The following is a 15,450-nucleotide window of genomic DNA, read 5'->3' on the forward strand; positions in this document are numbered from 1 at the left end:
TCCACAATTACCCATATTTTACAGAATATGACCGGATTGAAAATGCAAATATCATAAATGTAAGTAAAATATTAAGTAAAAGTAGTTAGTAAAAAGTAGTTAGTAAAAATATTAATAAATTATATAATTAAATATTATTATATAATTAAATAAAATATTATAAATATAAATAAGGTAAAATGTTTAAAAAAATTATATAATTAAATATTATTATATAATTAAATAAAATATTATAAATATAAATAAATATAAATTATATAATAATAAAAATTGATATTATGTTGAAAAATAAAGTAAATTGAATCAAATTGACAGCCTTAATTAATCAAATTATAGCGAATTATATACATGCACAAGTAATTTATATAATAATAATATAATTTATATAATTTATATGTATAAATACAATGGTATAGTGTAATAATGTGTATATCCATATGTATATGTAATGTATAATGTAAATAATTTATAGATATGTACAAATAATGTATTACATGGCTATGTAACATTGCTTATAAGATACGGTAGACAATCCAGCCATAATCGCAATTGTGGTTTCTGTGAAGCTGCGGTCGATCCGGACAAGTCCTAGCTATATGTATATGTACGTATCCGGGACATTTCTTCTATCAATGATTTCGGATTGGTCGAGTTCTCGGAGGAGAACGAATAGCCCTATGTTTCGGAGTTTGAGATTGCCACATTAGCATGGGAAAGACGCTCGCTCGGAGACGTTTAAAGCATCAGGCCCCGAATAGGTCCCACTCGACGAGCGATCGAGCGATGTTGTATTAGTTTGAGTTGGATGTGACTCGAATCACCTCCTCCTTCGCCTTCGAATCGCCCCTATCACTTCACCATCACAATTTTCTTTTGCTTTCTCATCGAAATGTTGTCATTCATCATTTCTTTCGTTTCTTTCACTTTTTCCTTCATCACTTTACTGCATCACAGATTCCAGATCTAGGCACTTTTCCAGGAAATCGTACATATTCAACACAATGCCACTTATGCACGCATTCACGTGATGTGTCTACTGGGATTTTTGCTGTTTCTTCCGCTGCCGGCGGCGGTACTCGGTAAGTAGTTTTGGAGTGTTATAGAATTCTCTTTCCGCACACCACACACGTTCCAGTGGTTTTCTTTTTTTGCTCCTTCCGTTCGTCCGGCTAGAATTTAGAAGCGCGGATGAAGAAGAAGCAATACCACCACCACCACCACCACCGTAGTGGAGGAGGAGCACTTTCGTTCGTTCGTTCCCAGCGCCTTTCCTCAAATGAAAATGTAGTCCGGTTTTTAGTTCTGCTTCATTTTCGGAAGTTGTCAACATAAAGTAAATCATGCAGCGCTCGTTTATGTTGTGTTGCGCGACCGACTCACACCGCGTAGTAAATTCGCCCGACCATTAAAATTCTCGTTCGTGGTTCGAGCGTTCATCAAATCAAATGCATCCGGGAACCACGAACTCCTCTAGGAACCGATACAAAACGATATTATGGAGTGCATGCATGATTTTTTTCCCAGAAAAAGCTTAATAGAACGACCTACGATAATGTTAGGTCTATTGGTTTTAGTACATTCATTCGAATGAATCCTCGTACAAAAAAGCTTGTAATTAAATCTCGGACCAAAACAATTTTAGAAATGCATCCGATCCAATTAGCCGAACAAAGGTCGGCCGAACTGCCATAAACACAACGGCGCTACGAGGCGCCATGAACTCGTGATCATCCGCAAGTGATGTGGTTGACCGAATTTTTTTTCCCCCGAATCCGTAGAAGGAAAAATATACCATAAGAGTGTAGATTTGTGTTTTATGCGAAAGAAATCTAACGCAATGGCCCTTATTATACTATATCCGTATGTACATATATGTAGGTCGAACAATGCCGCCCTCCTGGACCTCGTAAGACGTGCATCCTGGACTCCCCCGTTTCTATAATCATCGCTGTTAGTTGGTGGTTCCCTATGGGACCCCTTCGGATAGGATCAGCCAATCAAAATGTGTTACTCTCGGCATTATATTTATTATATACATAGCTATTTCTGGATATTTCTACGATAATCTCTTTCACACGAAAGCGGTAGAGAATTCTGGAATTGAGATTTAAGGACGAGTCAAGATTAGATTCATATTAATACTTGACTCTAGGAAAAATCTTTTTAAAATTAGAACTAAAATTTAAAAAAAAAACTAATTAATTAATCAGAGTAAATAAGTATAGATAATAACAAATTTATAATAAAATTAAATTGCTTAAACTACCAGAAACGTAGGAAAAGGAATTTTAATTTTAGAATTCGTTGCGTCTTTTATGTCATTCATAATCATATCCATATGATTCATAATAAATTATCTATCTTTCCCAAAACAAGAATGACTGAGTTGTTTTCTTTTGTTTCTAACAGTTTTAAGAATGACAAATAACTTTTTCCACAAATAAATCCTAATCCACATCAATTTAACGGAACCAATGAACCGGAAAAAAAGTCCGCCTTCTACTGATGGTGAACAATTCACGCTATAAAAAAAGAGGAACCTCCGCTCCTCCGCTATGTAGTTTCTTTTAATGGTGCGCCCCTATTTCTGGATGGCGTATAACTGTGTTTCAAGTTTGCCGATAGTAGAAAAACCCTGTTAGCGTTCCAGGACCTACGTATGTATGTACATCTTACGGTAGTAGAGAAAAAGCAAACGTGTCGATTCCTTTTATGATTATAGCCGTGGTATGCATACGTCTATGGTCGTATGTAATAATTCATAGTTGTCTCCGGATAACTTTTTATTTTATTCCATATTTCAGTTGAAAAAGTTGAAATCACCCAAATGGAATTTCCATGGGGAACATTCTACTTTTTCTGAAATTTCATGGATAACACAGATAGATTTTGGGAACTGCAGAAAATTAAGCGAATTTAGCGATAGTCATAGATGAGCTTTTCGAATTTCTTTCATAAATTTAAATAAATACGAAAAGTTATATTATTATTAATAAATTAATTTAATAATACAATCAGGTATAATACAGTATAACACAATTACAGTATACCAGTATAATACAATGTAATATACTGATAATTATGCCGTTTCTATGACACTATCACTATTGTATTATAGTTGGATTTCTCCCAATTAGTTGAATTTCCTTATTTTAATGGGACCCTAATTATAAGTCAAAATACGGGAGTATAATCAATATTGAAAGCGTTCTCTGACCTTTTTGAAAATTTCTACACATGACTAATCATTAAGCAGGGTCTGATAAATCCTAGGTATATCCTGGACGTGGACGTGTTTTCTACGATCACCTACATACAACGGGACCTTAACGATGTTCCGTCTAAAATTAAAGGGCATCCATCACCTCACCTCATCCAAGCCCAGCCGGTGAACCTTAGAAAATGCTCGATTGTGCGCTCAGCTGTCGTTAATCCTAGAGCAGCGTGGCCGTACGTACGTAACCAGCAGCCTGGAGCCAGCAGCCAGGAACCCCTAGCGAAGCGAAGAGTACCCGTCTGCCAAAGACAATCGTCGGCAATTAGATCCGGAGCGCGTATATGCGGATCGGGGTCCCGGTCTTTGTTGGTAAGAAGGCACCGCCGTGCTGCGCCCACTAAATGAAATTAGACTCAGATTTGACGTATTTATCCGCTAATTAGCTATCTTCACTTTGCGCGAACGCGAACTGTTCCAAAGCCGTCTTGAAGTTAATTACATTCGACGTGTAGATTGCCTTAATAGCTAAATATAGGGGCAGAAGAAGATGCATAAACATAAACAAGCCATTTTGGTTCCATAAAAGACTAAAAAGCGGTCCCGATCCTGGACCGGATTTGCTTCGATAAAAAGGTTCCCAATCCCAAAATGTCATATTGTACATTGGTCCATTTTTATTTTGAGAGGATCGGTGTAATTTTTTTTTGAAAATACACAGCTACAACTCTGTGAGGGAGCAAAAATCCCCGAGATCCAGAAGATCCAACTTTTTCCTAAAAGTTGTGCTTTTTTTAAGTGTTCATAGAACGTTTAGGGTAGAAAATGCATAAACATAAACAAGCCACTTTGGTTCCATAAAAGAGTAAAAAGCGGTCCCGATCCGGGACTAGCTTTGCTTCGATAAAAAGGTTTTCAATTCCAAATTTGCAGATCTAGAAAAATGTCCATAGAATCAGTAAAGAGTGTTTTTTTATCCTAGACCTGAAAACGGGACACTGGACGTAACGTTGAATTATTCTCGTTTTTTTTCATATAATCCATAAACGCACTAAAATCCTTCAAACCACCTCGGAAAGCTAATAGAAAGTTTTTCAGCCGATTTTGGTCGTGAAATGCGGGCCACTAGAATGTCGGTAGTGGATTTCTGGAAGAATGAGACGTTAGGCGATGGTTTCAATATTCGTGTCGCTCATGGAGTGAATAGTTGGCCTGATCTCGTTGATCAGTTGCATGGTAAGTGTCAGATCCATGAATTTCGGGCATGAGACTCAAGGAATTCGTCTGTTTTCCTCCTCGTTTCCACTTTTCTTTTTATGGAAAAATATTATGAAATTTTTATAGAATTATATTTATCCTGCTCTACATCATATACTAGAAAATTATACATTTCTGAGAGCGTAGAAATAAAAGGTTCTCATTCAAAATTTCCAAACCAGATGAAATTAAGGGCTGATCTATTCGGAGTTTAGTTCCGTGGAATCTAAGAAAACTCATAATCCCATTATACCACAGGCACAAACCTGATCCGTACACAAGTTTCAGTTTTTCGGATAGTAAACACAAGCGTAACGAGCTGAAGAAGAACGTTTGAAGCAGAACGATGATGATTTTTCCCTATTTATGGGTATTAGAGCCGTGTACGAGGTTTTCTTAGCGTCACCGAAAAAATAGGAGTAAACACGTAGATGATTTTTTTTCTGGAAAGATTTATCAGCGGCAAAAGTTAATTAGAAGCTAAGAACGCTTAAAAGATTGGATAACTACGAAGAAGAGGAGCTTTCAACGAAGAATTCAACGTCTAAAGCACGTGAGGATTTTAGAATGTCATATGTACTGTACATGGGTCACATTTATTTTGAGAGGATCAGTGTAAATTTTTTTTAAAAACACACAGCTGCAGCTCTGTGAGGCAGTAAAAATCCCCGAATTCCAAAAGATCCATCTTTTTTTCTAAGAATTGTGCATTTTTAAGCGTTCATAGAACTCTTAATTAGAATGACTTAATAATTATTATTTAAAATTAGTGAGAATCTCAAGCTTACTACTGTAATATAAGGTAAAAACAGTGTTTTGGCAAAAAATTACCTAGATTTATTTGGAATATTTAAGAATGAAGGATGAATATTTAAGAAGAAAGCGCTTCGGAGATAACGCTTTCCTCTCGAAATTCGCCTTAGCAAAATTCATGGATGTCATCCTTGAATAATATTTTTATTCATTAACTCATATACAGACATCATGCATGGTGCACCTCAAAAAAAAGAGAAAAAAAAACAAAGCCTATCACGTCTGAGACAGAAAAAAAAAACAAGAGAGAAATTTTCTAAATCCGCACCAAATTTTTTTATTGTCAGTGGTGTTTCAAAAAAAAAGAAACTATGTTGTAATGGACTACCCTTTATTGAACTAAACTTCTTCTGGAATTTTGGAACAGTAAGAAATTGTTAAGAAGAAGTGGAAAACAAAGAAATTAAAAAGTGTTGTCGCATTTTTGAGCGTGTACTTCTGGAAAATTCTATGTTGATCTTGAATTCGTACCATCTGGTACGACATCGCTCGACATTTGTACTCGAATCGAACGCTGACCGTTTTGTTTTTGAAAAAAAATCAGTTGAGGAATTTTCTAATATCTTTTCTTGGATTTTTCCAAGAAAATTGAATTGAAAAAAAGAAAATTTCCAAGAAAAAAAATTAAATTGTTAGTACAGAAGATTGAATTGTTTTTTTTTCTCTGTAAATGACCTCATAAAATTCTCTAGTTTTGAAAATATAATGGTAATCTAATCGAATGCTGATTGTTTTGGTTTTGACGTCACAACTTGAGGAATTTTCCAATATTTTCGGGAATTTTTTCAGGATTAAATTGTTAGTTCACGAGATAAAATTTCTTCTCTGTGAATAACATCTTTCCCTTGAAGAAAAAAAAAAGAAACATGTGATTTTGAAAAGAATTGCCGGCAATTATCTTCACGTACAGAAATTGCGCGCGTTGATGAGCGGTTCACTGGGCTCGTCAAGCATCACCTTAAGCGACACGGCGTCGTTTAATGGCAATCAGTAGAAAAACATCGGTCGCTACGCCTTTGAAGCGTCCGATCGTTAATTGCCCGATCGCGGCGCGAGATTCTCCTTCTTCTTCTTCATGTCCGCGCGCTCGCTCACACTGTTATTAGTGATGTTGTCCGTGCAAGGAGCCGTGAAATCGTCCCTAATCGTTAACATTACATTTTCCAGAACCATTTCTGAACAAATCGATGTTGATCGAAGGTGATGTGTTTCTACAAACCGTTCGACGACCACGACATCGTGCTATACCAGTGATGCGTGCGAACGCGAGAACAGCTGATCGAATCACATTCAAAGAATGGCTTAGAGAGGTGGCAAACCTCAAAAAAGGTTTGTGCTACATATTTGAACTGAGGTCTGGAGGTCTCTTGAGGTCAACAAACCTCTTGAGGTCAAACGAACGGGGAGTTCATTCACTGTCTCATCAATCTCCTGGACCGCAAGGAGTGTGTAATGACATAGATGTGTCAACCCCCCACTACGGGAGAATGTTTACCTCCGTAAAGAAATGATTGATCACCTTATCCCTCACCAGGATTTGTTTGCAAATACACGGAGCTCATCAATAGAGTGCATCAAATGTCATCAACCGTACATTCAAACCGGCTGAGGAGGATAAGGGACTTTGTTGTCTCGAGTTAGAAACGTAGAAGAACCTTTGTACGGTGATAATCTATTATAGAATATTCAGTTCCTGAATCCTTACAGTACTATGAACTTACTATTTGAATATGAGGAGAAAATTTTGAATTAATTTCTTTTCTCACTTTCGATTAGGCCCATATTCTTCTGGCAAATATTTTGCATTAGTCCGGATTTTAGAAATAACAGAGCTGATAGAGTTGAATAATCAATCGAAAAGTGAAATTGTGGGGTAAAACATCAAAATACTTGGTTAGAAAGGATAAATTATTTTTAATTGTAAATAAAAACAGATCAGGCTCATAAAAAGTCAAATATTTCATTAGTCCGGATTTTAGAAATAACAGAGCGGATAGAGTCGAATAATTAATCAAAAGAGTGAACTTACGGGTGCTTAGTTGGAAATGAAAACTTAGTTTTTTTGAAATCACAAACAAAAACGAATTAAGCAAAATAAGTTAAAATAAAAAATAAAATAAGTAAGTTAATAAGTTGAATAAAAAGATAAGTAAAGAAAAGAGATCGATGAAGCGAAAATTGACTTTTTTCATAAGAATTTTAGCTTGGAATCTGATTTTATGTGAAAATCATGTTGGAATTTTTCGATACTATCATAGAAAAAGTATTTCTGTGCACTTACGTGAGCTAATAGAAAGTAATTTAGATATAAATCTTGAAAATACGCCGATATGAGCAATGTAGAAGTATTTCACCGCTTCGTACATACATATTGGTGAAATAGTATTATGGACTGGGAGGTGGAAGAGTTTTTAATAACTCATATACGAGAACGCTTAAGTAAATGAATGAATGAATGTTGGAGTTATGCGAATACCTTAATAGAGTAATGTTCTAGAACCTAAATAAAATTATTGGAATAACAGACAGACAGGCTAGGTACATGAATAGAAGTAGAAATATGTTGATTCATCAAATTTAGAAGAGCCGTAAAACGGATGAGAAAAAAATCCACTAAAAAAATCCATAAAAAACCCATAATCCATAAAATTAGGATTGTTGGAGAGTTTTTTATTGCCTCCTTAGAGGTGATACATGTACATTTATAGCTATTCTATGAATTTTTGACGATTGAAGGATTGAAAAAAATTGAAATTGAGCTTCATTGAGTAGATCAGTCTAGATCTCTAGTGATTACAACTTTAAAAAAATCAGCAGCAATCGATTTTATGCTCAATTTACTACATTTGCTTGGAGAAATTCCACGTTTTTAACACAACAATGTCCTTAAAAAGTTAAAGGTCCACAAATAACGAATCCATGTAGATGTATGGCTATTGCATGAAATTTCTATAGTTGTCCTGGATAGCACACTGATTTTTTTCCAGCTATCAAGATCAATTTCCGATCAACGGAAGTAGTTAGACCAGTGCTACAATATCTGTACGCTTCACAAGCGGATCCATTAGCTCCCGTGCTACAGTATCCGGTTATTCTTCATGCGAATGTTTTTCGTTCACCAAGAAGTGTGGAGGTTCGTTCCGTTCACTGGCGGGTATTTTCTTGAGGAAACTTCTAGTTTCTAACAAATTTCCCCTATCAGAATGTCGTGGATCCTGCCTCGTTTGTGGATAGAGCTCGTCGCTTGTTTCCTGATGCCACATTGTCCTTAGGATGGACGAAACAATCGAATTTCTCTATGCTGAATCCGAAATACAAAAGGTTGGCTAAGGAATTGAAAATTAGAAATTTGATCTACCGTAGCTTTCAGCCTACTACGAAAACAAATCACAGAGAAGGCGAAAACTGGTCCTAATGAAATTTTTCCGCCACAATTTTAACCTATTCTACGTTAAATTTCTGATGTAAAAGGAATAAATTCCATTTTTTGAAAGCATATTCATAAAATATATTTGTTTTAATTTTACTGCCATTATCTACATACTATTTCTGCAGCATATAATGACATTATAGTTGTGGTTACTAAATTTAAATTTTATTACAAAATTATGAGAATTTAATTTTAAAATGTATACTGTAGCAGCATAAACACAAGCTATCTACGATATCTTGTGGAAAGTTCCAGAATTAATCCTTGCTTTTGAAAGTATGTAGTGTGTGTTTGTAGACGGTGCTAGATGTCCTAAATTACTTTCCCAGGTGGTATGGATTTCAAGAATTTCTCTTTTTTTTTCCTGACGAAGACGGTTCCAGGATAACATGGCGACAACTGTTCAAAATCCTCGAATACATCGCACGATTAGATCAGCCGGTGATGCTTTCGGTCAGGTTATCAGTGGTGAGTTATAGAATACCTCTTTCAGTACTACGTTGCCAAGGGAAAAATGAATCTTTCCCAGGAAATTCATGGAAAATAGATCATTGAGAAAATCGAAGAAAATGCCAAGAAACTTACTATCACAGTATTCTTTAAGGCATCCAATTCGAAAGAACAACTTCTATGGTTACTAGGAATGGATAAGGCGATTTCATTACTTATCTGGAGTGATCATGATGATGAGGTAAGGGAAGCTGCATAAAAAAATTTTAAAAAATTTAAAAATCTGTACAAAAATCACCAGGACATACATACATTTAATCTGATCATTTTAGACCATCGATTGGGCATCAGTGGCAGAACTTCGACGGGTAGCCACTAAAAATCGAGTATTGTACGATTTAGAACCACGGCATAGAGAAATAATTCAACGGATACCGAATAGTTCGAATGAGCATCAAGTAAGTCCTCCTACTTTCAAAAAACATAAGGAACAAAGCAAAAGCAAAGTAGCATCCTTGGAAAATTCTCCAGAAGAAATTAGAGGAGTTTTATTGAACTTATGGATGCTGCAAAAGAATTTCAAGCGTATTGCTCTTCTAATTCATCCAATAAATTAAATGTATTGTGTAAAAAGTGTAAAAAAAAGTGTGAAATATTGATACAGCTCACTTCTATCCTACTGTATGAATAATCTAAACATAAAATAAATTGATAGATAAAAAATAGACATAGATAAAATAGTTTAACATTTTTCTCCTAATTGTATTAGGTGAAGGAAAAAGTTCTGAGCGTTTTTTTTTTCGCTTTATTTTGTTTTTACAATGAAACCAACATAGTTAAGACTAATCGATTTGGATCAAATATGCGCTGTTTTGTTCGGTAATTTTTGTCCATTTTGATGTGAATTTCATATTTCCACAATTGAAAAAGTCCTCGTCCTTATTGGAGAAAAAAACTTGACCTCATAATTTTCACAAAACTCTCTTGAGCCTAACTTTGTACCAACAAGAAAATTTTGCAAGCGCTTGAAAAGGTGATAGTCTCTTGGAGTCAGGTCTGGACTATACATGCTGGTACGGTAGAACTACCCAACCAAGCTCTCGAAGCTTCTGACGCGTCCTAAATGATGTTTACGGCATGGCGTTATTTTCGGCAATTTTTATAAGTGGAAGGATTTTTTGATTTTATTACAATCAAGACGATTAACACAATTTATCGGGAATTTGACAACCCAAGTCTTTAGGATGGTAGGAGTGAAAGATAAAGAGTAAAAAACAGACGAAAATAAAAAATGAAAAAATGAAAAATAAAAAGATAAAGATGATTAAATGTATTTAGTAAGTGGACATTTAGTGTGTGGTACCTAATTACTGACTGAGTAATTATTTAGTATATTACTTTGGCTCTAACAATTTCAGAAATCAAATAGTTTTTTTTTTCGAATAATTCTATCACTATTCGGCCTACCACTACAAAATCAAAGTGCGCAGAAAACTCCTGAGGAAAAATTTGAAATCGAAACAATTGGGACAATTTGATCAACGAGAAAAACACCCTTAAACATCCTTAACTATAGGAGCGCGAAAAGAATTAAGTTAAATAATATTTTTGGAATACCACCTAGGGGAATAATTACAGCTTCACATCTTTTCTTCGGTGTTCGTTTTCTCTCTTTAAATCAGAAGAAATGGTAACCAGAAACTTCATGGGATGAGAATTAAGAAAAGCTGGAAACCGATCAATAACTTCCGAATTGTTAGAATTTGCGAAGAAGTTAGTGACGATACATAGACTGGAGAAAAATCTGCCGCTTTTTTCATTAACGACACTTCTACCAAACTTTTTCTTTGTAGTCTCCAATCCAGTTGTCTCTTTCTCTGTTTTATTGTTTCCCACTAATAATGTGAAGCCATTTTTCTAAGTAAAAACTTAGGAAAAATAGGTTTTAAATAAATAAGTAAATAAGGCTGCGTGAGTTGTTCTAAAGTTGTCGACGTCAGCCGAGAAGCGGGATTTTTCCATTAGGAGGAGAACGTTTTTCACCTAACTTTCAACGTCATGGTAAGTGAAGCATCCGATATTTTTCACTAGGGAAGTGCCTCTTCAAAAAAGAAGCAGACGTGCAAACTAAGCAGCTGTGCAAAGAAAAGCGAGGATATTCTCGTTTCCATCCGAAAACCTTATGCACCCGTTTCCGTTCCGCTTTGGAGTTTAACAGGAAAAATCCGAGTAGAACGAAAAATTACGAAGATTATTGGAAAATTCCTCATTTTCTAATTTTTTTCGACAATTCTCATTACTACGATGCGCCAATTGACGTCAATGATAAAATTTTTAATATTTTTCAGCCATGTTTCATTTTACACACATACATCACTTTATACTAAATTCCTACTGTTTCTGAGTTTCCCTCTTTAGCGGAAATAAGGAAATAAAAAAAGAGAGAATTCATAAGGATTGATTTTGAAAAGGTCACGTTTCTAAAATTCCTGATTTCTCTATCAATATATAATCAAAAATTCCCTATATATTCAATAAAATAAAAATAATAAACAAATAATGCATAAATAGCAAAGGAAATGAAAAATGAATAAATAAGTTCTCATTTCTACAGTGGGAAAAAACTTAATGGAGGAGTTTAGCAACTGTTTTTTTTTATTTTTTTCGCCTGCCTCAAAGTTTCCATTTGGGACCAAAAAGCAGTATACCAAAAGCGTATGTACGTTCGAAGCTAGTACTCTGAATTTTTTTTCCATCTTTTCCATGCGCCAGGCTTTCTAACGGCTCTGCTCGACTATTATGCTTTTTTTAAATTGATTTTCTAATGTTAGTTAAAGTGCACTGCTTCTAAGAAGAAATTCCGCATCGTTGATCCTGAAAGGAAAATCAAGAGATGTTTTCTTTTTTTTTTAAGACTAAAGTGCTACTAAAGTCCTCTCATACTATAGTACTAGAATTTTTCTGGGGAAAATTTGGAGAGCTATGGGGTTGTACGAGTCGGAAAAAAAAAGATTTTCCATCCTAGATATTCTTCCTCTTCTAACGCTACGCATCATTTTCAATTATTTACTATTTTTATAGTGTTTTGTTTTTTCAGAAAGAGCCAAGCTTTTCCCTATCCTCCTGGAGAGCCGTAGAATTCGCCACCGCACAGGATATGCTGTCAACAGTGGTCAGATCCAAGAACGGAGCGGTGTTTCTCGGACATCCTGCTGCTCTTCTTCTTTCACAAACTCCACCTCCTCTATTTCCAAGTTCTCAGCGAGTTGAGGGAAAGGTAACGAATCCATCAAGAATACGCTCAAGGACACAACTTGTGCAATTAGGAGCGGCTTCGATAAGAAACATATTGATGGGAATCTCGCTTCACTTAGGTCCATTTCCTTCCAAAAGCTGCCAGAAATGAGGTGGAAGTGGACGAGAAGACAGGACTTGTAATCTATCTGCTCGACAAGGTCGTAGAAATTGAGTCTCCGGAAATTAAGGATGCGCTGAAGGTGAGTGTAGCCCGTTCCAGCATCGTCTATTTGGATTATTCGAATTATTCCCAGGTGTTTATCGGTCATGACGGAAGAATAGCAATAGAAAACAAGGATAACGTACAACCGTATTACGATACGAAATCAGTTGGACAACTGCCAATTTCTGAGTGCTACGCCTTTGCCGGTGAGTGCAGCAGAGCAGAAGCGCTCCAGGAATGAAAGAAATAAACAAGATCGTTTTTTCTTTCCCTTCAGTGACGGACAAAGGATGGCGAGTGATTGCCGACGTTTGGACGACAAATTGCGGGAAAAAACACGAGAAACGACGGAAACGGGATGTGGTTCGTATGGAACTCGACACACCGTTCCTCAAGTAGGTTTCGAGGGTTTTTTTTTTCGGAGGAACTACGTATTTCTCGTGAGAAGAACTACGAGCGAATAGTAAAACGATTGGGAAATTTTTAGGTGAAATTAGAATAAGAATTTGATTGCGGAATTTAAAAATTAATTTAAAACTGAAATTAAAAATTAGGATTGAAATTAGAAGTGATGGAAATGATAAGTCTTGATAAATCCAGAACAAATAAGTTTGTTCTAGGATTCCTTTTAATATTTTTATGGTCTATGTACATAAATATGTATACGCATCTAATAAATAATCTAAACATCTAAAATAATAATAAATAATAAATAAAATTGATAAGATAAATGTGAAAAAATAATTAAATAACTAACATAAATAAATAAAATAATAAATTAACAAAATAAACAAATAAAACAATAATCATACTATACTATGTTGTGTAATTAAAACTATTTAATTCTATTTCTGTAATTAATGCTATTTAATGGGGCGGGTGTGGTGCAGCGGTTAGAGGTTCCGCTTCCTGCACGATCGATCAGAGGTTCGATCTGCCCTAGTGCTCACCAAGTCTTCCATCCCTCCGGGGTGGATAAATTGGTACCAGACCTGTCTGGGAGGATAAAAACACTGACTTGACACATCGGCTAGCCTCATTGTATGGGCCAGTAAACGTAAACCTCAAATGATTCAGAATTGAAGTGAACGTAGGGGCGCATCCCAAGCGGATTGATTAACGCCAGAAAAATTATCCTTTTATCCTTTCAATACTATTTAATATCGATTTTTTCAGCTGTTATCTACAATAGTAAAGAAAAATTCTTTTCTCCTTGTCTAGCCACCCTAATATCCATCATTTCAGTCATCGTTCACTGAGGAACGTGGTTGTGGCAAAATCGGGAGATGGTGTCGTGGATTTTCTTCTCGAAGAGCTTCGCCATAGCTCCGCTCCATCACCAGCCACATTATTGATCATCATCATCATACTTACAACTCTTCATCTACTACTACTGTAGAAGAAATCGATTGCTTTTCCATCGAACGCTAATTATCTCATAATTATTCAGGGCTTCATTGAAACGGGCATCTATATATGTTCTGCTGCCAACTTATTCCAAAAATGACACATACATTTCACAACGAGCCGTGCGCTGTCTTTCTTTCTCTCTCTCCATATATATATAGAGTTAAATATGACGCTATATTCTGTAATTGCGGACCAACACACCTATTTCACGCTTGACAAGTTTTATAAGAAATCACCTTACCTAGACCCACCCTAGTCAATTTACTTAAGCGACTAAATCATTGCTAACTCCGACAATTCAGAACTCATATTTGCAGCAAGGAGTTTTCTGTCAATTCTGGATTGTTTACTTGTTTTTTTTTCTTTTTCGTTTTTGTGTCTGTGGAAAAGCAACGAGAGTTTTGTTAGAGCACAGAGAAGAAGAGTTTCATAACTGCGACACTGTTTCCGGAAGAAGATTTTGGATGAGTGCCTTAATGATCTACTTACTTATGAGCGGCGCTAATTAACCTGGATAATTTTCTTCGAGTTCGATGTTACGTGAATTGTTCCCCAGCTGCATTTTTTCCTAGAACGCAGAGAACACTGAACACTGAGGTAGCACTCCGTTCTCGGAGATGCAGACGGCAAAAGAAAGATGGAGAACAGCGGCAAATTCCTGGTATGCCGTTAAAAAAACTCAACTTCTCTGATCTCTACCTTCTGTTTTCGATCACAGATTAAACATATATTCCACGCTTGAATCAAAATATATTCTTGAGCAGAATTCTGTGATAGAAAGTTCGATTTCTGGATTCTCTGGGTATCCAGAATTTTAACGGAAACCCACTTTTCCGCTTTTCTCCAGAAATCGAATTTTCGTTGAGCTGTGGTGTTTTCTTGTGCACCGTATGTAAACGGTGATATTTTTTTTCTCGAATTTTGACATATTTCCTCAGCTTTTTCTTGCCACTATAGAAATTTTCTTTCTTTCTGTATCTCTTCTCTGTTGTGGTTGATGTGATAAAGAGTTTCTACTAAGGATTTGGTGATGTTTTTTTTTTTCGAGTTCGTTTTTTTTCACCAAAAGCACCAGTCAGGATCTTTGCTGCTTGAAATAACATGGGAAATTTTCATGTAAGCTTTTGGAAAAAATTTCTTGGAAAAATTTAAGCCTGTATATACTCAGACTACAAGAAAAGGTAGCAGAGAAGACATGAAACGATCGCAGCAAGGAGAAAATTGCCGGTTTTGGTACGGGAATATTGCACCGGAACCAGTCGAATCTTAACTGTAATTATCTTTTCGAACGTTGAAACTAACTATTTCTCGGGAAACAAAAAAAAACATGGAACTACTGCAGCGAAGCCATAAAACGACATGATGAGACACAGAAACGTTTCTACAATCGTATAAATATATGATTTTCTGCGAATC

General features: G+C 35.7%; 1 protein-coding gene across 1 annotated transcript; it reads left to right on the forward strand.

Moving 5' to 3' along the window:
• Positions 1-1,027: 1,027 nt before the first annotated feature.
• On the forward strand, positions 1,028-14,023 carry RB195_016191 (uncharacterized protein; the record flags this gene model as incomplete). Its single annotated transcript, XM_064207232.1, has 13 exons — positions 1,028-1,079; positions 4,313-4,450; positions 6,452-6,613; positions 8,272-8,417; positions 8,487-8,605; positions 9,098-9,182; positions 9,319-9,405; positions 9,497-9,622; positions 12,262-12,441; positions 12,539-12,661; positions 12,716-12,830; positions 12,902-13,019; positions 13,870-14,023. The coding sequence occupies 13 exons, from the start codon at positions 1,028-1,030 to the stop codon at positions 14,021-14,023; spliced, it is 1,605 nt and encodes a 534-aa protein (XP_064063113.1).
• Between the last annotated feature and the right edge of the window lie 1,427 nt (positions 14,024-15,450).

Source organism: Necator americanus, chromosome V (genome assembly GCF_031761385.1).
Source record: "Necator americanus strain Aroian chromosome V, whole genome shotgun sequence".
NCBI classification, from domain to species: domain Eukaryota; kingdom Metazoa; phylum Nematoda; class Chromadorea; order Rhabditida; family Ancylostomatidae; genus Necator; species Necator americanus.